Genomic DNA, 27,586 nt, shown 5'->3' on the forward strand with positions numbered 1-27,586 from the left:
AGACTCCACATCCTCCCAGGTGACCTGTCACCACATCCTGTACGTTCCCACTACAGCACAAGAAAACTCCTTCGATCGTGAGCCTGCTCATCACCCGTCTCCCTAACCTGGAAGCTTTGCAGACCTTCCAGCAATCCCAGTCCGTACCTACAGAGGGGCGGGCGGTCGCTTTGCAAACAGGTTTATAGCACTTTCCCCTCACACTTACCACTAAAAGCAGGCGCCGGCAAGCGGGGCGGCTGCGGAGCGGCCGCGGTGTCCGAGCGCCTGAAATCCTTTGAAAATGGCGCGCGGAGCGGCGGCCGCTTCCGGCCCGTCACCGCAGCAACGGGGGGACGCGCCCGCCGGGGCCCGGCCCGGCCCTTCCGCTCCTTCCCTTCCCTTCCCTTCCCCTCCCGCGATTTCCTGGCCCGGCGGCCCTCGCGCGGCGGGCGGAACGCTTCCTGCGGCCCCGGGCACCGTGCGGCCGGGACAAGCCGCTTCGCCCGTGCCCACAGCCGAGCCATGAGAGCCTCCGAGAAACACGGAGAGGACGGTTCCATGGGCACATAGTGACAGGAGAAGTAGGTTTAGATTGGGTAGGAGGAGGAAACTCTTCGCTGTAAGGGCGGTGAGACGCTGAACAGGTTGCCCAGAGAAGTTGTGGATGCCCCACTCCTGGAAGGCCAGGCTGAATGGGGTTTTGAGCAACCTGGTGTCCCTGCCCATGGAAGGCGATTGGGACTAGAGGATCTCTAAGGTCCCTTCCAACACAATTCTATGGATCTGTGAAATCTAGGTTTCATCTAGCAGGTTTCAAAACTCAGAAGGAAAAACTCACATTCATACTGTTTGTTTCTTTTTTTTTTTCCTGGCATCTGCATCTCAAAAAACATTCTGCTCCTGCATGTTTATTGTACCTGTTTCTACCTTGTATACACCCCACCTCTATCCAACAACTTGGCTATTTCACCAAGCTGTTTGGAAAACCCAGGTCCTGAATCCCTGGCAGCTGAAGCTCCAGGAGGAGGAGGGATTTACATGAGGTTTAGAGTACACTGATACTACATCATATTTACTAAAAAGAAGAAAAACAAGATGGGTGCAGAAATGCAACAATTCTTCAATAGCCAGCAGCAAAACAATGGAATTAACTCCTTCAGATATTTTCACCTTTTTCAAATAACTCTTCACAGAAATAAAAGGATACGATGAACATAGTTTAATTAAGAATTATAGCCATAGTCACATTACATCTGAGAACATTAATTCAGTCTTCCCACTGCATAAAGTTCTACATCCATACTTCTCAGAACAAGGAAAGGAAAATATCTGGTAATCTTCAATACTTACATAATTTCTAAGATGAAAAATATTAGTGAAAACAGTAGTATTCTTTTGGCATACTATGAAGGTAGTGCTTACTGCTTTTGGCAAGAAGAAATTATAAATAAAAATATTTTAATATTAGGGAAAGGGAAAAACTGTATCCAAAGTGTTTTCACTGAATTAATGCTTCCAAACAGTGCTTCAGCCCAATAGAAACACAACAAATCCCCGAAGGTTTTATTTTGCCCTGAAAGGCATTTGAAGCAGGAGTGTTACTCAACATACATGGCAGTTAACTACACACACATGGAAATCCACCTTTTAAAAACCCAGTAACATTTATAGTGTTTGATTCCCTTATACACAGGCACACACTTTGCTAGCTTCTCTTTCCCTTTCTAGAACTTAATGAGACTGTGCAATACTGGAGCAGTAGTCTAAAATGTCCTGTATAGTGAATTCCATAGTAATTCCTGATCCAGGGTAGCAGCGAGCTATCAGCCCTTCAAAGTGCTTGTACTGTCGAATGAATTCATCTTGCATGGAATGCCACACAACCTGCCAAAGAAAGCAAACTTTAGGAAAAGTCAATTGGCACAACACACTGCATAGGTTAACTAGAAAACACTGGCTCATTAACTGATTGTCACTTCAGGTGTCATTTTACAGTTCAAGATTACTAATAAAGTTCAATAGATTGAGTTACTGCATTAGAAAGAAGATTGATAGTTTCTACCCATTAAGATCTGTAATGTTGACATGACTTGTAATAAATGTGCAAAGCAGAAAATAGTAAAGAAAATGGGGAAGTTTTCCTAATAGAGGTATTGCTTTTGTCTTTCAGGAAAACACCCTGAACCAAAAGAGTGCTATAATTCACGTTTCAGACTTTAAAAAGCTGTTTAAACAAGCTTAACTCAAGTCTACTTATACAGAGTGTAATAAAAACATTAGATAATACAACTGGTAGAAAATATATGACTGAAAGTATTCTGCTGTAGTGCACCAGCTAAGATTCACATCAGCTTACCCATTCATTTAAATTTACTCTCTGCTTCCAATATATTTTGCAGAAGAATGTCACCCATTAATGGTCAGCTAGTGAATCATAAAGGAAGTTGCTTTCTGACTTTTTTTATACCACTGTGGTCCAAATCAGTATTAAACAAATAGAAACAGAATAGGATTATAAAAAAACCCAAAAGCTGTACTCAAAATTTATGTTTTTAGAGTTATGCTGAACATTGCCACAGAATACATATTGCAAAAGCAGTAATAAAAAGCCTCTGTGTAACATTATAGTTTTAAAGACACAATTTAGTTTACCTGAAGTAAGTTTTCTTCTTCACAGAGATGTTTATCTACCTTCTTGTAGAGATTATCCAATCCCTTCTTCACTTCTTTACCGGGATATTCCTTTATAACTTTCCGAAGCTCTTGTTTATTAAAAGCCAGCTGATAGCTTACTTCCTCTTCCCGTATACCTTGTGCCACACGAGCTTCAACACCTTCAAAAAAATGCTAACAACAAGTAACAGCATTAGTCCCTATCACAAATCTGAGCTCCCAATTTTTGCTTTTTAATTGGGCATGAAGTACTGCTCAGCCATAAACATTAAAACACAGCCCAACAGTACAGCAATCCAAGTACTAGCATAAAATTGAAACCAATCATTTCTAGAAGCAACTGAGCTTTTCTTTGCAACCTTGTAACTAATAACCAGTCAGCCTCAAAATCCTCAATTCATGAGCTCATAAGCAGGGATCCAAACACTGGATCTTTTGGATGAACTCCCAAAGCACCTGAGCATCTTTTAAACTATAATTACATAAAAGCGTATTTGTTCACTATTGCCCTCCCTTCTCACTATCACTGATCAGTTTCCACAACATAGTAAATAAAGTTTCAGTAAACAGAGGGAAGTATTTCCATGAACATGCAACTTGAGCTCAACAGTGCATCTGGTCTGGGTAGGACAGAGGTAACTCCCTAGTTAACGTGCTTCACAGCAGCCTACCATGTTTTGGTTACTGCTGAACAGGTCAAACCTAACCAAATCATAGCACGTAACATCATGCTCAGCTATAAAAATTACAGTTGGAAGAGGCAGGTTTGGTGTTTGGCTTCAAGGTGGCTGTTGCTCAGAAACTGCCTGGGCATCAGTCTGCTTCTGAGAGGTAGTCAATGACTACTTTTGCATCACTTTATTTTTCTTCCCTCTATCTTTCTCTCCTCCTCTGATTAAACTTTTTCTCCACCCCCAAGTTTTTTCACTTTTGCTGTTCCTATCGTCTCCCCTGGAGAGGGGGAACTGAGCAGCAATTAGCTATGTGGCAGCTTAGATGTTGGTCAGAGTCCACAAGTGGGAAACAGCAATAAAGCATTTTAATTTTCAAAATGGGAATACATCTTAAATGTCTCTGAAAATAGATGCCTGAAATCCTGTTTATAGAAAAAGCCATGAGACATTCAAGTGGACAGGACTGAGTCTGAACCTAAGTCACCACTCAGTTTAACATTTAGTTCACCTTCAGACATACAGAATTTTCCTATAACTTTTCTTGTTGGAGAGCTCAGAAACCACAGCAATTTTCTCTGCAATTGAGGTGAGAAAGATTATCCCAAAAATTCTGATGACTTTTCCCCTAATTTCTTCTTCCTCAAAACCATTTGCTTATGACACTGATGTTTAGTCAGTACCATTAATTGCCATGAAAAATTTGGTTATTTTCATCCAAGACTGTTACCCTCACGAGTACTCTTGCCAGACATGCTCCAGTCCAAAATAATAAGAGATTATGACAGATGCAGTGACAAAGAGACCAAATGGTGGAAATAATACATTCAAAAACTATCCTGTACCATTTAAATGAATACTCAAATATACTCACATTTAATTTCTCAAGAGGCTGTCCAAGTGAGTAGATTACATAAGACTGAAGATGATCAGTGTATTTCTGTTTGGCTTCTTTTTTCTCAGCCTCCAGACAAGAAATTTTCAGGCGAGAAAGTGTTGCAAAAATATGATGGAAGTTCTCCATCATGACGACATCCCTGGGTGTCTTCTGACTTTCATTAGCTACTTTCTCAACTGAAAGAAATGAGAAGCAAAATACTTAGAATACCAAAAGGACAAACAAGTTCAGAAAAACATAACCAATAGCCATAATACTATCAAAAAAGGAATTTTGAATTTCGTGTAACTGATTACCATTTGTGTGAGTCAGAATTAGCACTAAATAAAATGGTACCTAAGAGGCTTCAAAAAGAAGCAACAGACACATTCAGGCTCTAAGAGGATGAAACTTGTATGGCAAAAAAGTCACTCATAAAAAGATATAAAACACAAAAATAACACAAAATAATGAGTATGTATGATCTCTTTTACAGGTGTGAGGAACAAATCACATTCTGAGGAGGCTTACAAGCATGCTTTCAGTATCCCTAATAAATTGCACACGATGGAACTATTTAGGAGAAGTCACAGTAAAATTAATTCCCATCTTCACTAGGACAAAAATCTTCAATAAAGCAGTGGGGGTTTCTTAAATGTACTTCTTAATCTTAATTTTTGCTTATTAGCTTTATGGTCAAAACTACTGTCAGTCCCTAAATGTATTAATAAAAATAGATAATCCTGAACATACGTCTTTTACTTCCCTTCCCCTACCAAAAAAAAGCCCAAACCCAAAAAAACAACAAGCAGGCAAAAAAAAAAATTCTACCCATCCCTCCCTTACTCCACCTAAAAGCAAGCTGAAAGAGGATGGCTTCAACCAAGAGCAGTTAATTGTCTGTGCCTGTTCATCTATTAATCATTTTGCTGAGACTATCAGGAAGCCCATCATGAAAGTGATCCAGGGTACCGGAGTATCAGTAATGAGCACAGATTCATTCCAGTCAAAACACTGAACTGCTAACTAGGAAAAATCTGCTACTGCCAATTTTTTTTTTCTTCCTGTATGATTTTTACAGAGGGAAACAAAAAGACAAGAAACCACATCAGACTGAGCATGCCAGGTTGCTGCTATCTCCCCTCCCTCTTTAGAGTCGTAACCACTTCCCTCTTTAACAACTCAAAGTTATTTTACAGATATGTACAAAGCAAAGTATCTAAAAGTATATTACGATTAAAAGGATTACAATTGCTCACTTAAAATAACAGAGAAAACCAAAATTTCAGCAGAGTCTTACAAAAAAATCACCTGTTAATTGGGGCAAAATTATATATAAACAGGTGGAAATAATTATTTTAGTAAACTATGACAGCCTCAGAAGACCTACCACTGTCAAAGACAGCTCTAATAAGTTTTATGTAGGCTTTATCTAGATCTCCTCGTCGTTCTGCATTTTTGAAAATTGATTCAGCAAGGGCTGCAAACTCTTCAAATTCAGCAACAAATGGAAGGATCCCAACTTTACTCTTCTTTGAGATTTTCACTTCATCCATCTGCTTCATCTGATTACTCTTTAATTTAAAACAAGAACAAGTGTTAGGTTCCAGGTCATGTAACAACTATTAAAAGAAAAATGCAGAAATACTGAAAAAACTGACATATATAAAAGACAGAAATAATTATTTAAATTAGTACATCTATTTAGTCTTTCATCCTTTTTACTTTTAAATTTTTTAAAAAGTAAAATAATTGGAAAGAATAAGGAAAGACAGTATTTTATTCCCCTTTATTTACTTAGTATTATGAAAACAAACACCCAATGAAAAAAACCCCAAATTTATGCACCAGAAGCAATTAACAATTTTCCCTTTATAATCTAACGAAGAATTTCACTTTCTGATTCAGCCAAGCTAACAATTCCTTTTGCTGCACAAAGTTTCTTTAGTTTTCTTTTGAAGAAATTTTATTTCTGAGCGTAATAAAAAAATCAGTTTCCAAATATTTTAAGTATTAAACTGATCAAGAATGGTCAGTTTTATGATATTTGCCTAGAGTGAAATTACATTTATGACAATAAAACAAAGTTATATCAACAACTCTGTTTTCACCTGCTATATTTAATATAATTGTCATAACTGCATTAATAAAAGAAATTTTCAGATAATAGGGGCTGCCTCTGCAAAAGACCTCACATCTTTCGTAAGTCCACAAGGTTTGGTTTTGGCAAGTAAAAAAGGCAAAGAGCTGTATTTTACTTGATGAATTTCAGTAATCTCAGAAGGAGTACAAGTTTAAACAAAGAACTAAGAATGTCAAGTAGCTCAGAATCCTGAGCGAGTGGTCTTACTTGCTACAGATAGCTACTTATTGAGGAAAACTGGAATGGAGAGGAAAAAAGAAACACAACCACCATTTATTTGAAGGCTTGGCCAGTAGAAAAGCAATAAATTACTAATTTTCACTTCAAATTTAAAGAATTTAAGTATACAGAAATGTAAAATCAAACTGGGTAGGAGTGGGCTTCCTATAATATCACAGTTAGCTTAGTCAGAATAACTAAAGAACTTACAATGCACTTATCAAAGTTCCTTTTGACAGTCACCAAAACATTTCCAAGTGTTGTGCTGAGAAAGGACGCAGGGTCCACATTTTGTGCTGTCCATACATGATGGCTCATCTTAACTAACATATAAAGGGAATTAAAGCTATCAATCTTGTCTCCCAGTGCTATAAGGTTATTCAGCTCAGGTTCAATACAACGAAATATTTTTGTCATCATTTGTCGGATCATGTCCTTCCTATTAAAAATGCATAAGAGGAAAATATTACTCTGACAGTTTACCAGGCTATTTTACATGCTTTTTGATATATTTATTTGATATAGTAGTCTTATTTGCACCCAACAAGTCTCATGACTTTCAGAAAGTCAGTTCCACACAGTAAAAATCAACAGTCACAGGTAGAAAATATTCCAAAAGGTTTTTCTCTGTGGAATCTGTCACACACTCTCAGAACTTTGCTAAGCATATTTTTTATATTATAGTGCCAAATTTCAATTTGCAAACTGTTAAGAGAATTCAACAACTATATACAGGAGCACCCATTCGATATACAAAAATTATTCTTTTTACTGACACACTCAGTGTCTAGGGTAAAAATTACAAGTTCACTATTCGCTTTCACAGAAGGGGAATAGTTTCTGATTTTAGACAAAAAAGTTTTATAAGCCAAATAAACTCAAACATAGGCTTAAGAATCAGTAATAAAAAATAGCAGCACATACTCAGATGATACTGTTTGTGGAACACCAGAAGTGTACGAACGAGATAAAGCTACTCCATCCACTTCCTCCACTTGGTTCTGTAAAAACAAGGAATGTATGTAAAAATAAGGTTTGTCTCCAATTCTTTATCAAAGCAGTTACTACATCAAAACCAATATAAGTAGCAGTTCCATACCCCCAGCACCCCCGCCTCCAGAGTAGAAAACAGAACCGTTGGCAAGTTTTGGGTAATGTTCCAGTCACATTCCACCGAATTCAGTATTATCCACAATTACTTCCCACTGTCTTCCTATATAGTGTGATGGAGTGTTTGTTGTCATCTTATGAGGAAACAAAGCCATGGCAAAGGAAACATGTCAGGCCTTCTTTCATAAATTTTGTTTTGGTCAGCCAAAATAAAGATCTTTCCCGTTCATGAAGAAAAACAAATTACTTATCACCTGGATCACATAATCACCAATAAATTCCAAAGTTCTCTATTAAACAGGTCTCTTTTGAGGCCTGGTCAATACTTTTTACTACAGTGAGAGAGAATCTAAGTCATACCATTGTTGTTCCAGAGGTGCTCTGATGTTGTTGCAGTTTGAAAAATTTACTAATGAAGTCCTGTTCCGCCAGACACAGAGGCTCTAGTTCACTTAATACTTGCTCAAAAATCTAAAGGAAGTTAAAATATTTTATCAACACACCAAATACTATGGATGGTTAGCAATACTAATTTTGTTTGTTACATACACTTTTTATCTTCACTGAGCTTTAGAAGGCTTACCACTACTTAACAGAAATGGAAACAGCTTGTAAATAGATGTCTAAAAGTAATAGCTGCTTCTTCAACATGTAATCTTCCTTTCTTATCCATGTAATACTGTGAAGGAAAGAACAATCTATGTTTTTCCACAACTAAAAGTTTTCTAGTTGCAGCCTGATGAAGCACTTTTGTGCCACAATGGAAACACTTGCATTTTAATAGCAAGTCTTGATTTCTGCCACCATCTTTTCTGCCTGGGTTGCTGAGCAGAGGAAGACAAAATTAAAAACCTCAGGGAAGAAAAACAGGTCAACTGTGATTGTTGAAGTTAACTGCTCTGTAGAAAGTGGAAAAAGTTTCTACATAGATGGTACAGAAACAAATAAGTAGGTTTTGTACTGAAGTATGCAACACAATTTTTAGATTTAAATTAAAGTGAAACACTATTTTGGCAATAAGTAATTACAATAGTTTAATTTTATTAATACAAAATAAGGAAATTCTAAGTCAGATGTTAAACATATTTCTCTTAAAATTTTCTCTGCAAGTATTCAAAACTTAAGGCATGCAATAATTTACATAAATTAAACCAATCTAGCCACACAAGAAATCCATGCTGATGAAAACTCCCATAGGAAAAAATCCGACAACTTTGTAGGTCAGCTCAATAGCTTATAACTCTGTGTATATTAAATCACATTCACATATCCCCAATGAGTGTGAGATACAAGTGAGAAATTGAGAATAATAGCACAATAATTGTATAAATCTGTTTTAACAAGTTAGTTTCTTAATTCTAGACAAGTTGCTGCTGCAAGTTTGTAATAACTTAACAGTTAATATTGTTTCAGGCATGTATTTTCTCCCAGAAAAAGAATGAGCAATGATTTATTTGAAGAGGTCAGAAGAAAAACATTACTCTCCATCAAGTAATTCAATAGAGAACAAGAAAATTATTTTTATCTCTGACTGATAACTACTTGTTTTCCTTCCACAGCAGTGAGGAGTTAATTCTGCAAGAAACGGTGAGCACTGTCACTTTTAATGGTTCAGGAAAAAAAGTCAACAAGATGCTGAGGACAGCAGGTTTTAAAACAGGATGAGGCCACTCCAATAATAACTTAGTGCTATTGGTTGAAGCTAAAATTGATGATAACTAATGTGAAACCAGTATAAGTAAAATTTTAGGGTTACGCTCAAGTCCGGGCTAAAATTCTTATCTTCCTTGTCTTTTGCTTTTGCTTACATACTGGCAAAGTATCATAGAACATAGAATGAGTTGAAAAAAACAAAACCAGTGGAGAATCCATCAGTTTCATTCCTATTTGCTTAAATGCACGTATTTGGCTTAAACTTAAAAGATAATTTTTTATGCTTGATATTCTTTAAAGACTACACACAGCCTATAAAGGATTTATAGAATCTTATAATCTGAGATTAATACTGTGATCTACATATTTCTTAGGAACTGCCTTTATTAGCTATATGGTACAGACAAACTTTGAAATAGGCATGTTTTAGGATTCAAAATGTAGAGATTTTTGAACTATAGAAGAAAGATATGTAAGATACCTCTAATACAAAACTAAGCAAGAATCCTATGTGATATTTTAGCTTTACCTTATCAAATTTTGTTCTGTCAGCCACATCCAGGTCAGAGGCAGACATGTTTCCCATGTCTAACAGTGAGGATGACTGAGATCTACGGTTTCCTGAACTCTGAACAGAGAGTTTATTTAGACTAGAAGTAGACCCAGTTAATTTTCCAGAACTTCCATGAAGACCTGTGAAATAAAGACACTATGAAGGAGGAAAATGAAGACAGAATAAAATACTGAAGAATAGGTTTTGTTACAGAACATATGAGGTCAAGAGTTGCTAGTAGTCCTATATTAAAACCAAACAACTTTTGTCTAAGCTATAAATGCTTTGCTGTAAATGTATTCTTCCCTCATGATAAGATAGCTTAGATTCTTCAGTAATTTTCAAAGTACAATTTAAATTAAAGTATGCCAAAAAGGTATAAAAGGAACAAAACTCTAAAATACAGTAACACAGGGATTGAAGACTTGAAAGCTAAGACCAGTTATCACATTTGTGGATGTATTTTGGGCAAAGGCTGCCACAAGCAGAAGAACTGAACCACAGGAAGGAAAAAAATTAAAACGTTTTATATACGCACTTTTTCATGTTGAACTTGATCTTTCTGCTGTTAACATCCTTTTAACTACACAGTTTGTTCCAGCTATTTTGCTAGATCTACAACCCCATAGTAACTCTGCTGCTAATGCTCTCCCCTCCTTTTGATCATAATTAACATTCAATTATTTCTTCATTATATTTCTGGGCCTTCTCCTAGGACCATGTATTTACTTGTTATTTCTTTTTCTCCCGAATTTTTCAGAAATGTTGGACCAGGACAGAGAAAGCTAATAACAAAACAGACCAAAAAATTACCATTATTTGATCTCCAAGTAAGCTTCTCACATCTAAGCCACAAAGAAACTTAAAAGCAATCCTGCAAGCTCCACTTAACTGTTGTGTTGGTATCTAGTCTAAAGACACAAGACAAAGTCTACAGATCTAATCTAAATTGTCACTTCAACCTACTGGAGGAATGGAAAACTATGACAAGCTCTCAGGCACAAACATATTTTTACTATCAACTAGCAGCATGTGAAAAACAAAAGATATTGTCTGTATGTGCAAATCTTAAATTGTACGTTGGAACTTAGAGCTGTGCTTCCTTTTTGCTTTGCCAGCCCAGTGGTTCTGCTCACATTTACTGCATTCTGAACAGAGGGCTTCAGTGTGAGGTAGATTCTCCCTGATGCAGCACTACATTGTAACATCAACACACATGCATTGACAACACCAACTAATGCAACTAGTTATACTCACTCTCAGTTTCCTGTTTGACAGCACTTTCTTTTCGAGGCAGTGTAGCTGGGATGGATTAGGTTGCAAGCATCAAAGACAAAGACAAGTTAAAATGCAGTTTGCACAAACCATGCACAAGATGCAAGTTAAGCTCTAACTGGAAAGAAACATGCAGAGAACTATAAGCAGCAAGTAACTACATTGCAAACACATTTAGTTGGAGAGGTACTATTCTAGAAATTCAGGATCTAAACTACATGGAAAATAGAGTAAGTTTCTAGGTATTAAAATTTGATTTTTCTTATATAGTATTATAGTATGTTCGAAGAACACTTTTGGTAACATGTATTTAAGTTGAGAAGTCCATTAAATTATTTGTCAGACTCAGTTTCCATGATAAATCATTATCAACAATAGACATGAAGAAATTAAAATGTACTTAAGGAAAGTTCTTACTGAGTCGGAGATATCATCCACCTTTCCAGTTTAAAACACACACACAATTACTGCAAAATAATTCATATTTGACAGTAAGACTGGCTAACCTTTTTTTAGTTGTTGCAAATCAGGATATTTACATAGAGATAACATATTTTGCATTCATGCTGCACAAAAACAGATGACTGCAAATTTGGAGAGGATAAAAATAATAAACATACAGTAAAAAAAATTTACAAAGAGGTTTTTATATTTTTCCTAGCTCTTTTCAGAACTGAAGTTTCCTCAAGTGGACTTCAATATGAAATTTAAAGTAAATGGGTGTTTGTAGAAAATATAGAATCCCTATAGTAAAAGGCATTTGCATACATACACTAAAAGCAATATGTGGTTTTAAAGAGATCTTGATGAGGATGGATGCTACAAGCCTCCCAAAATGGAGCAGGCAAGCAGAACCTACTGTAATAGAATGAGTATATATTTCTAAATGCCACAAACATGTCTTAAATACCAGATGTTCTCAAGTAGGCAACACTACTGATAATTGTAACATCAAATTCAAATTTAATTCCAGCCTAGTTTTTAAATCTTGGGTGTTTTGGCTGATTTTGAATAAAAAATGTTTAGGCATGATATATTTGGCATATGCAACTGTCATGCATTGGTCCCACGTCTTCGTGGTCCTCAATTTCTAAACACATGGGACTTATTACAAAATGTGAAGAACTACAAAGATCAAGCCCTGGACAATCAGGGGAGCCTTAGTGGCTTTTGACAAGCTACATCATATAAACATATGACAATAGTAGCAGTCTTTCCAACACTGACTTTATGGTATTTAAGTATCAAAGTCTTGGCTTCATCAGAAAAGAAAAAACAAAAAAAAAAAAAAAAAAAGAGAAAAGGACTACTTAGGACGAGTGTGAATGCTCATGACCCAGGCTGGCTTTTTTGCCATAAAAATGCAGACAAAGAACCTTGCACTAGCACAGAATGCCAGAATTCTCCCAGCATCCCCTCTGCATTTGAGGCATCCAAATAGCAGTGCTATTCCCAAAGCACAAAAAAAAGGCAAGAACACACACCAACACAACTTGGAAACAGGTCATCTTCAGAATTTGAGTACAACTGGAGCATTATGCAGCTACACTACTCCTTAAACAAGTTTAATATTAAGAAATTATTTATTTTGAATAATGTGCAATTAGTAGTACAATTACTACAATGAACACAGAAGCCTTTGAAATTACACACCCTTATGAGGCGTTGCGACATAAATAAATTTGCACAAATACATGACAGAAGTCTTCTCAAGGTGCAGCTTTTACTCTGGTAAGGATCTCTTTCTCCAAAATGCCTGATTGCTCCATAACATTAACACAAGTTAGGGAACTGCTACAAAAGCTGTCTCTTCACAAGTACAAATCACAAAACAAGTGTCAAGACAAAGTGTTTAGAATGTTTCAGAAATCAATTTGTATTAGACTAAAGGTATTTTTTTTTCTTGCAGTAAGATTGCTTTTCAAGATTTATGAATTCTAATGTTCTGACAAAGACATCTTACGGCACCTCTGCTTTCCATGTCCAACAGCTTGCCAAGACTTATCTTTCCAGTTCTCCATCTCTCAAACAAGCCTTACTACCTTCCTGATTTCTTCCTTTCCCTTAATTTTTCTAGTTTCTACCATCAAACTTCAAAGCTCATCAAACTTCACTCAGGACCCAAAAGAGGCTGATAAAAGTTACTACTTACAGCTGTACATAATTTTGGAATTCAGAATTTGCAAACTGGTAAACCATGGCAAATATAAATATTTCAAAGAAGCTTTGAAACACTGCACCTTAAAATACAGAACTGACAATACATAAATACACCTATAGCACTGTTGCTTTTTAAGTATCCAGATAATTTTTTTAAGCTTTACTTCCATATTCACACTAGACTAATCCAAGCAGGAATAATCCCTTAAATATAAATACTTATATATTAACAAATTATGATTTCTAGACTCAGGCTATATAGGTAAATCCCCGTGAAAAAACACATTAAAACAAGTTTTACTAGGCAAGATTAGCATTAAAACTAGCTTCTTAAATTCCACCCAAGATTTATTAAAAGCAGAAATAACAGCAGAAGGAATACAAAGCAATGCTGCCCAAACTCCCTTTAATTACAAGAGCTGATTTTTCAAATTTGTTCAAGTAATAAAGTGGGATAATTCAAGTAATAAAAAGTGAGTGTAGATTTGAAAACTGAGAGAAATACTGTATTTTATACTTTTATTTTAACCAATTTCACAAGATTTCAGTTGTGCTACTTCAGCCTTGTGGAAGTCAGAAGTTTACCAGTCATATTTTTCATCCAAATTCTTCCATCTTGCCAAAAGTAAAGAATTTTACACCATTACAAAATTAGCCCTAGGTGCCATAATGAGTGTTTTGTATGCAAATAGTAAGATTCAAAGCAAGATATGTGCCTTCTGGAAGCTTACCAAACTTCTTTCCTTCTCTGGTTGTGCCTGTCATCTTGATCTTGGCAACTTCAAAGAAATCTTTTATTTCCCTTTCATAAAGTCGTGATAAATAATCCATATAATTCTTAAAAGAAAAATTTAAATTTAGTTAACAGGTATTCATACTGATTTTTCTTCTATTATAGGTAAATAACTCTTAAAACCTGTGCATTTTCAAGTCCTTCTAAATAACTGGATTGGACTATGTAACTATATGTATTAATGCAGCATGCACAAAAATATATTTGTGATATTTAAACAGGTTATATTCATTTTCATAGTGAGTTCACTGAGCATTCATCAGAAACTTCCACTTTTCCTTCATAAGGAAAAATATGCAATGCAGTACAATCAGATAGGATTACTGGTGGTAGACCATCACAGAATTCATTTCAAGGGTAGAAGAGAGAGAATTCAGCACCTTTCTCCCTCTTCTATCAGACTCTTACTGTATCCCCAAAAGCACACATAAATATGTAATGCTCACATTTTTTATTAGAAGATCACAAAGATGCCAACCATTCGCCATCTGCTTTACACTGAAGGCAAATGAATAACTATTCGAAAGCTATTTTCAAAGTCCAATTTAAATCTTCCATTTAAGAATGACAAAATTTTAATTTAAAAAATACTTGTTTTGTAAGGACTAACTTTTCCTTGCCTTCTACCTGAATGTATTCTATACTTCTGTAGTAATTGTTTTACTCCGTGTTAGTTTTAAACAAGGTAGTTAAAAGTTACATGCATACAAGAGAAAAACATTTCTATTCAATCTACTGTACAAGAGACCTCTGAAGTTTTTGACACTTCCAAGCGAAATGAAGGTCTGTTGAAATAGAGATGTTACACAGGCAATAAGCACACCAATTTGAAATTAGCCTATTTTTTAGGCTGTATAATGGCAAATTTGTTTTACATAAATATTAAGACAAATATCTTGTGATACCTCAGCACAGACTGTTTGAGAAAAGAAACAACAAACAGAGCAGGAGACCACAAATACTAAAAAATGAAGTTTCCTATTCTAAAAAGAAATAAAAAAAAGACGAGCAGTGAGTTATACTTAATATATAGCAACATTAAAATGACATGTACATACACACAGGCAATTCTTTTGACTTCAAGCCCAGTCTAAAATGTACATTCTCTAGCATCATTTGATCACTTCACATACCTTTGTTAGCCCTTCATATTTTCCATAATCTGTGTTCTTGAGCCACTCCATCAGTTTAGCATATCGAAGTAAATCTCTGTGAAATGGATGATGATTGGGTAATGTCAATTCAGCAGAGTGCTGGGCAAGAGTGGAACTCTGATCGTGACCCTTGATAAGAAAAAGTATTAAAGTAAATCTGGAAGCACTACACACTAGCATTAGAACTTTCCTGAAAATTTTAATATGAAGCATCTCATTCAGACAAACAGAAAGGCCTCAAAATGCCTTGCATAGAAGCAAGGTCTAGAGATGCAGGCTGAAAAAGACACCTAACAAAATACAGACACCAAGTTATTACAGCCAAGGCAGGTAGTGCATCTTAATAAGCTTGCTCATTTTAAGGCTTTTTGCCTTCAGGGTGAGTCACTCTAGCACTTTCTGTAAAAGAATGCAATGTACACCTGAATGAAAATTTAATGACAAGCATTCAATTGCTCCTGAAAAGTTTTAACAGATTATCACATTATTCCTCTTAAAAAAAAAGAAAATAGCTGCTTCTGTTTAAAGATGATTTTTCCCATATACAATTTTCAAGTCCCCAGTTAATGGGCAGCCTGGGTGCTAATGATGAGCTTTAGACCTCTCCTCTGACAGCCTGCTCCAATTCAGCATACTTTAGTCCACTTTGGCCAAGCCTACCTTGATCAACTCTTAAAATCATCAGTGCACACAGATTCCCTCTTCCTCCACACAAACAGACCCACACAACACACCATCAGTGAACGTTTTTAGTAAACAGTTTACAGCCAGCAGCATAAACCAATCCACTTAACACAAGCTACTAATTTCATGCTCCTCCTTTATACAAGGACCCCATCATATTGCTAGAACAACACATGATTTAGCTTTTAAGCTTTCACTTGCTTGAACAAGCTTCCTGAGTAATTCAGGAAGAGCAAGCAAGGTAACACCTCTGTGCAGCCACACAGCAAAACACACAGCCACTATCCCTGGCTGTGTGTTTTGTATTAAAAGAATGGAGGATAATTTATTTAATTCATTTCCAAATGGCTTTAATATTTTCTGTAAAGTCTTATTTTACTGGGCTTGCCATAAATACAGCAACAGAACTTACACTTTTTGCCATGGCAACACACAAAGATTGTACTAATTGGTCTCCAATTCCTGCATCACATGCAGGTGCTTTATACAGGTCAGTCAATGTCCATCCCTGAGAGAGGAAGCATTCCTGACAGTTCCATCTTGGACACAACAAGTCAGCAGAATAAGCTATACCACTTAAAAACTGCCTTGCCTGTTTCTAAGTTGGAACAGAAGCCAGTCTGGATCAAAACTAAAGCAACTTTGTCCTCCCCTTTTTCTGTTGTACTGGATACTAATCAGTTCAAGCCTTTTGTTAGAGAAAGCTCTTCCACAATACATTCACAGACTTGTTTAAAAAAAAATAAATTTAAGATTTAATTTGTAAAATACCAACTTTTACTAAGTAATGAAACATGAACACTGCCAGCTTCTGGATAAAGCTGAACTACTATATAACAATCACAGAATGGTTTGAGTTGGAAGGGATCTTAAAGGCCATCTAGCTCTAGCTCCCCTGCCATGGGCAGGGACACCTTCACTAGACCAGGCTGCCCAAAGCCCTATCCTTGAACAACTGGACTTGAACACTTCCAGTGATGGGGCATCCTCAAGCTCTTTGCAGCCTGTCTCAGTACATTTTTGTATCCAACATGAGTGTGAACTTACTCTGAACCCTGCTCTTTTAACTACATAAACTGACATACAAATAGACCCAAAGAAACAAGTCCTGGCCAACTTCATTAATTTAGGCATAGAGAAAATGGGGAAGGATAACACTATAAATTTCACTTATAAAAACAATCCTGTAGTCTGACTTCAACAAAAAGCTAATGTAATTATAGGAACATATAATTTATGACATATAATTTATAACATGTAATCAGCAACACAGCTGCTCTTGTGATTACTGAGGTCATACTCGATACTGTGGGCATACTTTTGGAGATATGTGTAGGAAAACTTTTCAACAAATCTTTTTTATACTTCTCTGAAAAATAAAATGGAGAAACTCCCTCTAACCCCTCATTTGTCACATTCCTACACCATGCATTTTTAATGTTCAAGTTCATTATAGTTTAACATAATTTACTTGGTGGGTGTCACAGCTTTCATCAACTACATCAGTCCAAATGCTCATTCAGATTACTGCTAGGAAATACTCAGCTATCCAAATTTTTATTTCTTCTTTCATGGAACAATTTTATTCATGTCCCTTTATTACACACAACTTCTCTGGTTAGTAGTTGCATTTTTCATAAAGCTAGATGACAAATTCCCTGACAAGGTAAATTGCTCTCTCCAGGCCAACTTTTCCACAGGACTAATCATTCTGGTTGCAGTAAATAATGTTCTGTTCAAGACTGCTCTAAAACATTACAGAGCTTCAAGAGGTACCTTTCCCATCTCATTAAGGGGTTTTCTCTCATTACAAAGAAATTTATACCATTACCAAATGACACCATGAATTTGTCATTCAACTATTTTATCATTTCAAAGCTTCAACCTACTTCCTATTTCAAAGGCAGAAAGCCTGGAGTTGCCTTTAAACTGAGTGCTGAACTTGGTTGTTAAAAAAATCTTTAAAGTAATAGGTTAATTAATTATTAGTATTACACAAAAAAGGCAACTACATTAACTGTTAGTAAACAGTTTTTAATACTGCAGCAAATGGCACTCTGAAGTTGCATTTCTGTTTAAAATTATTAATATTTATTCTCCTTTTAATATAAAGGAGAATACAACCTTAGTATCTTACAACCATAGTTTGAATCAAGCATTGATTAGTTTGCTTTTCAAAAAATAAAGAGCAATTTCATACTTTCAACGAAACATATTTAGGCTCAAATGTCAATGGAACTATGTTTTCCATCTAATGACTTCCAAATCAGAATGTCTTGCTTATATTCACAGCTTACTAGACATTACCATGTTTTCATTTGTCTTTTTAATTTAGAATTCTTTATCTTATTTTCTGGAATGCTTTAAATTACTTTTTAAAGAAACATTCTAAACAAATAATGCAACTCTTCAGATGTTAAAAGTAACAAAGTATTGGACTTGAGGTTTTCAATAACATCAGACTAAGAAATTGCTATATTCCTCAAACTAACAAAACAATCTCATTTTAGAAAGATTACACAAAAATCTATTATACCTCCAGCACTTGAATCTGTATCTCAAAATGAAGTACAAACTCTTTTTTTCCTCTTTTACAACAATGAAAAAGCTTTGCAGAGTCTCATCTCTTGCAGTTAATTAATTCTTCCTGCTTAAACTTAACAGCAGTCATAATTTTTTATCTGTTGAGTAATACCTCACAGCTAACAGCAAGCCAAAATTTTCAGAGGGCAAGTTTGTATGAAAAAAAATATGAGGCCACTACTAGTAACAGAATTTTAAAAAAGTAAACTGCCAATTGGTAATAGCATTCTCAACAGCACTGAAAAGTGTCTTAAGAATAATAATTTCATATAATGCACATAACATTACACTGTAATAATAATCTCTTGCCATTTAAAAAAAATAAAATGCTCAGAAGAGACCATCAGAAAGACATCCTGTTAAAACAGCCACTTCCATACACAAGTCCAATATTGAAACTTTGTGGATGCATTTACACAGGACTTACACAACATAGTTTCTACTTGCTCATTTAAGGGCTGGAACACATGGTATACACCCAAGTTTTCAAAATATACAAAGTGACAGAGGAAAAACACCTTCTTAAGAACACAAGCTAAAGGCAAAAAAACATTATGTTGGGGAGCCGGAATTCTTCTGCAACATGAAGAAAATGCAGGAAGCAGTTATCTTTGCCATAAAAAGCCAGGTTCTGGCTGCAATTTTCTATACAATTATCCAGTGTTACTCTATTCCATTTTCTTCACACAATCTAATACATAAAATGTAGAACTGTAAAACTTTTATTGAACTAATATGTATAAAACCAGAATTACTATTTTTTATTTACAAATACTGCAATTTCACACATTTTCAATACCTGTACTGTTGTACATTTTTTACTATTTCCTGAAAATATTTTTCCTCCATGCATGTCAATCTGTCTCTCAGCAACTTTTGGGAATGAGATCAGAGGAATGTTAGCTCATAAACAGAATAACAAAGCTTAAGGGCTGACAAAAATAATAGAAGTGAAAAGGGATGTAAGTCTGATGCTCTGTAATCAGTAAGGACAAATTTCTTTTTGCAAAGTCAAAAATGCAGCTGCTAGTTAGATCATTTCAAGCTCAGGAAAAAAATTGGTTAGAAAATCTTGTATCAAACTCACTGTACTCACTGGAACTGAATGATAGGAGGACCTGTTATAGAGCTGAAGGAAGGTCTGAGTAAACTGATTGAAGATAAAAAACACATAAATTAAAAACCTGAGGCTAAAAAAACCACCCAGACTTTAGGAAACAAGTGTCAGGCCAGTGTTTTATGGATAAGTCAAGTTAAGAAACAAAACCAAGGTTCAGACATTTTATTTTGTATGTTTGGTTTTGGTTTGGGGTTTTTTTTTTTTTGTGGTCTTTGAGGTTCAGACAGCAAGACCTTCTATGTTTTCAGCCGCTAATATCCTTAAAAAAGGTCACTGCTTTTTCTCCTCAATAATCAAGCTCTACAATTAAAATAAATCCTTATATATCACATAATGCATTTAATTCTGAGAGCAAGCTGTAGTGGTTTTGGTTCGTCGAGATTTTGGGGGTTTTTAAAAAGAGATGTTTGGGGTTTTTTTTTAACATAAGAGACTCCTGCAGGCAGTTACTGTTTGGTATGCTTAGCAATATCTCTGCCTGAAGACCTAGCATTTACTGATTACAGCAAAGAATATGTCCATTTTTAGATAGATTGTTTTCCTTCTCCAGAAAAGTTTGTGACCAAAATTTCATATTCAATAGTAAGAAAAAATACCTGCTGAACAAATACGCTGTTCAAATGACTGGCAAGTCTCCGTGCAAACTGCTCACGCAGGTCACTAAACCGCTGCTGCTGCTGCTTCACTGCATGCAGCATATCATGTCCTACAAACAAAAAGGACTTTAGAGTGTACAAAACACAGAGTAATATATTTATAGGAGAACCAAAAGGACCAGAGGTCACGATTCCTTCAATCAACAGAACAAAATCTGAGACAAGTTGGCAAGGCACTACGGTAATAAATTCTGCTTGCTAGACAGTAGTCTAACAAAAACGTTACCTGGACGAAGAGCTACATTCATACACTGCAGAAGGGCATCTGCTGCATTAGTGCAGGCCTCAATGCCTCGAGAAGATGTCAGATCTCCCTCCTGAAGGGCCTTTATATGGCCCTTAGCCAGATCCATGTGATTCTACAAAATAATGGATAGTATTGTCCATAAGCTGAAAGCAAATAATTCTGCTATGCTAGTGAACCAAGAAGGATAAGTACAATTTTGACATTATAACTTACTGAAAATAGTGCAACAATAAAATAGAAAAATAAGCTCATTATTTTAAAGGAACTTCATGCTAAAGAGGGTAGTAACCTAAAAGAATGTTATACCTGACATGAACAACCATAGTAAACATAACAAAAATGCTTACCACTAAGAACTCTATTTCTGACAGTAGTTTAACATTATTTGTGTTGCTGAGATGAATTAGGTGGTTGCTTTCTGAAATTTGATCCATTTGCTCCTTTACACTCTGAAGCATTTCTTCGTAACTGCTCAGCTTTAGTTCAATTTGGTCAACTTCCTTTAGAGCTTCATCCAACAACTTCATCAAGATATTCACCTGTTTCTCTGAGGCCATAATGGACTGAATATTTGCCTGTAAAGAAAATAAAGTCACATTTTAGAAGACATTTTTTATATCTCAAAAGCATTCTGATACCTCCTTCTCCCTCCACGATTGTCAAATAGCTTCCAAAACTCTTCATAAAACCAACAAAACAAAATAATATAAGCCATAATGTTACTGAACACAGAAATTCCTCAATCTGTGACACTTCCTTGTTTCAAAAAGATAAGATACAAAGCCAAAACTTTGCTCAGGTTCTTGGAGCTGAAGTATTGGTCTGCAGAAAAACAAAAAGCCAAACAGTAATCCCTACTATACCAGAACATTTATTAGTTCCAAAAAACAAAAAAAGAGCATAGGTGATAGGGTCAAGTTTTCTGTTGCAAGATCAGCCATCACTATGACAGCAGCCACTTTCAAAATACACAAGAAACACACAACTTGACAGTTGAGGAGGCTGTTGTTGGTTCCCTCAAGTCTATACCCCCTGCATCTCCTAAGTTTTCCAAGAGACCTGTCGAATGCTGGTTGGTCTAAAAAACATCTACATTTCAGTACGTGACAGGTCATGTTAGCTACCTTTTCAGAGAATGCTATTTGGTCAGCATCAAAGAGAACAGATCAATGTGCTGGCACACTGTACATCTGAAGGAATGCTTACCCCATCCAGCACTTGCAGCTCTCTTGACAATTTCTCTGCAAAGGCTTCAGCATTAGCAATAGCGTATTCACACCCTTCCATCATTATTTCAATATCCTGTTCCTCTCTTGCATTTAACTCCTGGTATTCATCCACAGCTTCCTCATCACCTCCTGCTACACTTTGATTCTCTCCACTTGGAACAGATTCTAGGCAGAGAAGGAAAATAAATCACATTATCAAGTCCTGAAAGTCACAAGTATTTTAAGAGTACTTAAGTATGTTTAACTACCTGTAAGTAAATCAATCCATTAAACAATTCTCCTAAAAAGCACCTTCTGCCTATGAACACATTTTTCAAGCCTCAGTCTTCCACAAGCTACATTACAATTTCCAGAACTGATTCCCAAGAGTGATGTTTTCCAAATTACGTAACATAAGCAAAATACAAATATCCACCTTCCTTTAATCCAAAAAACCTAGTCTCAGTTTATTCACGTTTTACACTGGTAATCAGCATTAGAATATATTACAGTATGACCCTCAATTTGTTAGTGGAAAATCAGTATTAGTTAGATTCTCTCTTTTGGTTGACAGAGCATAAGAGAAACATACCAAAGTCGATTAAATAAACGTTATCTTGATGCTCGAGATGAGTTTCACAGCAGGAAAATCAGTACTGAGTTAAGTGAAAATCAAATAAACAATGGTTTCATTACCTACGATTTCTCACAACAGTGCTTAATTAATTTAACAAGCCACTCAAAGGCTGACAAATGAGTATTAACACAGTCCAGACAGAAAGTGTTTGGGACATTTGAAACATCTCTCTTATCTCTAACAACTTGATAAGCTAACCAAAGCACTAAAAAACCAACCAAACAAACAGAAGGCATATTATTTAAGAAAATTGCTTACAATGCAAAATAAAGGAAAAAGGTGTTACGCACCTTCTGCAACTTTAGGAAGTTCTGAAGAATTAAAAGGTATGGAAAAGCAGAGGAAAGGAAGCAGAGAATGTTAGCTAGACAAAGCACGAACAGTGTGTATACATTTAAGTGGCAGTAAGTTTGACTGTTTTATTATTGCACAAACTTGAACTGTTAGATGTTGGTTTAAAACAAATTCTGGTCAACACCAAAATACAGAAATGCTATCCTTCCTGTTTCACATTTCTAATTCAAAGTTTTCTGCACACACCAGTCCAGTATTTAATACCAGTAGTATCACCACTTCTGACAGACTCCATGTGATATACTCCTACTTGCTAAGCTTTACTATAAAATGTTAACTACTAAAAGATAATGTGGCCATAAAATATTTACTACAGGATAAGCAAACAAGATACAAAGCCATCCTAGCCACCAATCAGTCACATAAATTGTAATAAAGTCCAGCAGAATTTAGCACATGCCTCACAGTCAATGAACTAGAAATCTCATATAAAACCCCCTTACTTTCTAGAATGCTATGGATGCTCACTTTTTAAAGCATTTTTCTAATTCAGGGGAAATGCAAATGAGAACAAAAGCAGACTTGCTACAAGACCTATCAGTTCTTGGAGGTAGATTTTATTTTGTTCAAGAAACTGAATGTCTTAAAAATAAAGAAAGCTTATCAATATTTAGAACTTCATTAATAAAGTACTTTGTCTTGGTTCTCAGTTTTCTAACAAAAAAATCTGCTATATAGTCATCTTGCTTATCTGAAGACTTAGAAAATATAAAGTTGAAAAGAAATAAGAATAAGAAAACCCATCAGGATTTAGAGTATTTTTTTAGTATATCTGTTTTAAATCAGTAATTACTAAACTTTATATTTCAAATATAATTGTAGAATTTTACCTTCCAACAGCTGTGAACTAACATTAATAAAGTCAATTTTCTTTCTAAGGTATCTCTGATTAAGCTTCCAGATACATGAAATGAAGGTGTTCTTTTCCACTGTGCTGCTTGCAACCCATTTGTACACTTTGTCAAAATGCAAGTCAAATTCAGGACTCTCCTGCAAAAGATGAAATATGTTACAAGCTTCACAGTCAAATGATTCTCTAAGTAGCAGAGATTGTCCACACATTTAATAATGGAGATGACAGGATAAAAATTAAATTACACAGATGCCAACCTTAAGCTTGTACAGCAACTTTAGGGCCCTCATGCACCTTAATAAAGGTGCTAAAATAGTGATAGTGAAAAACCCGAATGCATGCTCTGACAGCAGTATTTTGTCAAGGCAGGTAAGACAAAACTAATGCAATACAGAGATGTGTAAGATTTTTCATGAAGTTTATGACAACAAATGAATTTAAGTGGTCAAAAATAGGTTGCTCCTGTTGTTCTGTGGAAAAGTCCACCATATCAGGACTGTATGCTTCCAGCTCACCCTCAAGCTTATATACTGCTCATTAAGAACATTTTAAGTGTCCCAGCAAAAACCATTACATATAGCAGAACACTTTGGATATTTGAACAAATTTTCACTGTCATTAGTAGAACAGTCATAAATTCTCTTACTGGAAATTAAGCTTGGGTGAAAAAATTTACATAAGATTTAAAACAAAAAAGTACTACTGGTCCTTAGCAGGTGCTATCTACAGTCACTGAGAGATCACTACAACTAACAGGGCAGATATTGAGACTACTGCTATTCAAGCATATCTAGACTACTGTTACTCAATTTACCAGGGTTGTATTCTTGCAAAGGCTGAAAGAAAACAGGCACAGGCAGCAGAATGTATCATCTGTTATCAATCTAATTTTTAAAGCAGCCAGTAACAAGGAAGTTAGGTCTAACTTGGATTGAAGAGGATGTTGTGAGCAGAGGACTAACCAAAAAGTGACACATACTTTAACAGCATCTTTGGCATCAACAACAGCAAGGTCTCGAAGTGCCCATGCAGTCTGCCTTTTGTAAAAATCTCCCTTGTCGGATTTTTTCACTTTTACCACATTTACTTGCACTGGTCGTTCCGTTGTCACTATTAAATGAAGTAAGAGAGTCATTTCAAAACACACGTGCTACTTTCACATCTGTTTCTGCTGTACTTCAGCTTCTCGAACAAATTATCTGTGGGGGAGATTTCCTACTATTTATCTGATGAAAAGAAACATTTTGAAACATTTTCATCCACAATAACAACGTCAGTTTGAGTTTCAACCAAACAGGCATACATCTCTATACAGCTCATGAGGTAATGACCCCAATTTTCACCTATTTCTTTGCTACAGCAGATCTTGGACCACGACCATGTAACTGACAAAGCACACACGTAACTGGAGAGTACAGTCAGAATAAAAACATTTTCAGACATCTTTCAGTCAAAAAAATATTATAGCAAGCAAATTTCTTGACAGATCAACCCAAAGCACCTGATTTTTTAAAGAGATAAAATATAATAAACATACACTTAAAGGAACATCAGAACTCAATTCAGCTGCTGTGCCTTTCCTTGGACTCTAACCAGTATTCTTTAAAGCATTTTATTTAGGATTATCAGCTTAGATGACTAGTAACCCTGTTTTAAGCACTACATAAAGCCTGCTTCAAAAGCCCACCAGTGCCAAAATAATAATTTTTGATTTCTTCCTTTCAAATTACAACCAGATCTGTGAATAAAAGTAATGGGCTTTGCTTCTTTTTTTTTTAGTAAAAGCAATAATGAAAGTACAAGCTATAACTAATTTTCTCCATTACGAATGGAAAGCACCTGTTTTACACAAGTCAAGAATAAGGACTGTACATATAGCTAAAATAAATGAAATCAAGTAAAAAACAAAGGTGAAGACAAGAAATAGTGTGGTATTCCTATATACCTGTGGCACACAAAAAGCAGTTCCTCTTCTTTTTGCCTGCTTTGCACACGTTCACAATGCTCAATAAACGTTCATCATTGGGAGTGAAAATATCCCTCTGCAAAGCGTGCTTGATTGCAGTCATCGTCTCTCAGCTGAAAGATTTTAGGAGGTAAAAATAAACTCAAGCACATTTAACAGGCACACAAAAAAAGAACCAGTCATGTACTTACAGTAACCACAAGATTTTAAAATTCAATTTTAAAGATAACTTAATGACTTGTAATCTAGAAAGCCATGACTTGGGTAGAAGACCAGATCACTTTAGGAAAAAAATAAAATAAAAAGCTTATTTATTTCAATTAGAAAACTGTAATTTATTAATACCTGGATGATCCTTCAGCTTAAATTAACGGAGTACAAAAAGCTTCTTTGTAGTAAGGCATTAACATAAAATTAGGCATTAACATAAAAAAGTTGACACTGGAACCAAGCAAAAAAGACCATCCTATGCTCAAGCTTGTAGAATTCAACCACAAAAACCCAAAAATCAACAAACAAAACAAAACCCAAAACCCCACCAAGCTCCAGAAAATTAAGGAATCAGCAATATTCACTTGATTCAGAACAGTTCCTCACACTACATATTTTCCCTAGACTGAACAGAGAAGCACATTAGACATCACATTCCAGTCTTTTTATTTAAATACAGAAGTTTCAATGTTATCTGTGCCTTAAAATTCTACAGTGCATTAAATCATAATTAGCACACGCAACATGCTGCACTGCTTGATGCTCAGACAATATATGGGGTTGAATTTCAAGTTGGCTCGTTCTCTTGAACAGCCTGAGTTGCTTTCTCTGACAAACTCAACAGAAAAGATAAATCTTGGGCACTACAGTAATTTTGAAGATTACTAACTAAGAATTTTGTCAAAAGAAGGGTCACCATGCCAAAGAGGAAACAGTACTGCCAACAGAGTTCAGAGCATGCTGTTTATATGACACCCTACGGCCATGTACCACTCCATAGCTGCCAATAACGTTCCTTCTCTTCATCAAATGCTGGGCCCACCTTTTGTTTCCCAAATTGTACCAGCTCACCATTCCTGTTACTCTTCAACAGATGCATAAGATGAACACACAAAATACTGATAATCTGCTGCATTTCAGATTCAGATGCTTCTTTCTTTCCGTATTTAGAATTTTATTCCCTGCTCTAAGTCACGACCAAACTGCTACGAATTGCTGACTCTGCCATTTCAGTGCTACACAGGTTGTCCAGCTTGGGCAGAATACACCTTTCCCATAAAGCACAGCATGATAAATCCAAGATCCGAGGCTAGCTCTCACACACAGTTCAACTTCTGAGTTACAAACTCAGTCCCTTTAATCACAGCCACCAAAACTTTCAGAGTGTGCCAGGAACAAGCACAAAATTAAGCTTTTCACACTTGAATCCTGATGTCTCAAAGAAACATAGAATTTAGCCTAAGGAGCTGGAAATAAAACTCCTTCCTCAGATAAAAAGCTTCAAGAAAGTGGAGGCCACACCAGACTCAGATCAATCCCTTTAGACATCGCTGCGTTTTTCCCTGTAATGTTCCAGCCGTGAAACCTGTCAGAGACATCCCACCACAGGAACTGCAGGCCAGACGGGCTCGGCAGTGTGGGAAGGCTGCTCAGCCCTGCAAACAGGAAAAGACGCCGCTCCCGCATCCCACCGGCTCACAGCATAACACAGCACCGCCGGAAATCAACCGAAAGATAACAATTTAACAGAAAAAACCCAGAAGAGCTACCTAGGGCAGCGGCAGCCTCCCGAGGGCCCGTCGGACACCGCTCCACCGCCTCCCACCTGCGAGTCCCGCACAAGCGGCCCCGAACCCGGCGGCACGGGCACGGCCACGGCCGAGCGGAGCACCGCGCTAGCCCCCACGCCTAGACGGGGGAAGGGGCGGAGGGTGCCGGGGCCGCCTCGCTCTCACCGCGGTGGCGGGACAGGACCGGGAAGCGCCAGGCAGGGACGCGGCTCCTCCCGCCGCGGCTTCCGCCCA

At 36.3% G+C, this 27,586-nt stretch overlaps 1 protein-coding gene across 3 annotated transcripts; it reads right to left on the minus strand.

The window, feature by feature from the left end:
- Positions 1–1,186: 1,186 nt before the first annotated feature.
- On the minus strand, positions 1,187–27,574 carry EXOC1 (exocyst complex component 1). Of its 3 annotated transcripts, none has more exons than XM_041402921.1 (19): positions 27,332–27,574; positions 25,551–25,684; positions 24,585–24,715; positions 23,583–23,742; positions 21,760–21,947; positions 20,901–21,128; positions 20,533–20,665; positions 20,247–20,356; positions 19,627–19,680; positions 15,243–15,392; positions 14,048–14,153; positions 9,858–10,021; positions 8,036–8,146; positions 7,490–7,566; positions 6,776–7,004; positions 5,594–5,777; positions 4,201–4,400; positions 2,635–2,829; positions 1,187–1,866 (listed from the first exon to the last, which is right to left on the minus strand). In XM_041402921.1, the coding sequence occupies exons 2-19, from the start codon at positions 25,672–25,674 to the stop codon at positions 1,714–1,716; spliced, it is 2,697 nt and encodes an 898-aa protein (XP_041258855.1). In that variant the 5' UTR covers positions 25,675–25,684; positions 27,332–27,574; the 3' UTR covers positions 1,187–1,713. The 3 variants fall into 3 exon arrangements, with proteins under 3 accessions (XP_041258855.1, XP_041258854.1, XP_041258856.1); XM_041402920.1 differs by having other exon boundaries at positions 19,618–19,680; XM_041402922.1 differs by lacking the exon at positions 19,627–19,680.
- Between the last annotated feature and the right edge of the window lie 12 nt (positions 27,575–27,586).

The sequence above is a fragment of the Onychostruthus taczanowskii genome, unplaced genomic scaffold (assembly GCF_017590055.1).
Source record: "Onychostruthus taczanowskii isolate IOZ18803 unplaced genomic scaffold, ASM1759005v1 scaffold2, whole genome shotgun sequence".
NCBI classification, from domain to species: domain Eukaryota; kingdom Metazoa; phylum Chordata; class Aves; order Passeriformes; family Passeridae; genus Onychostruthus; species Onychostruthus taczanowskii.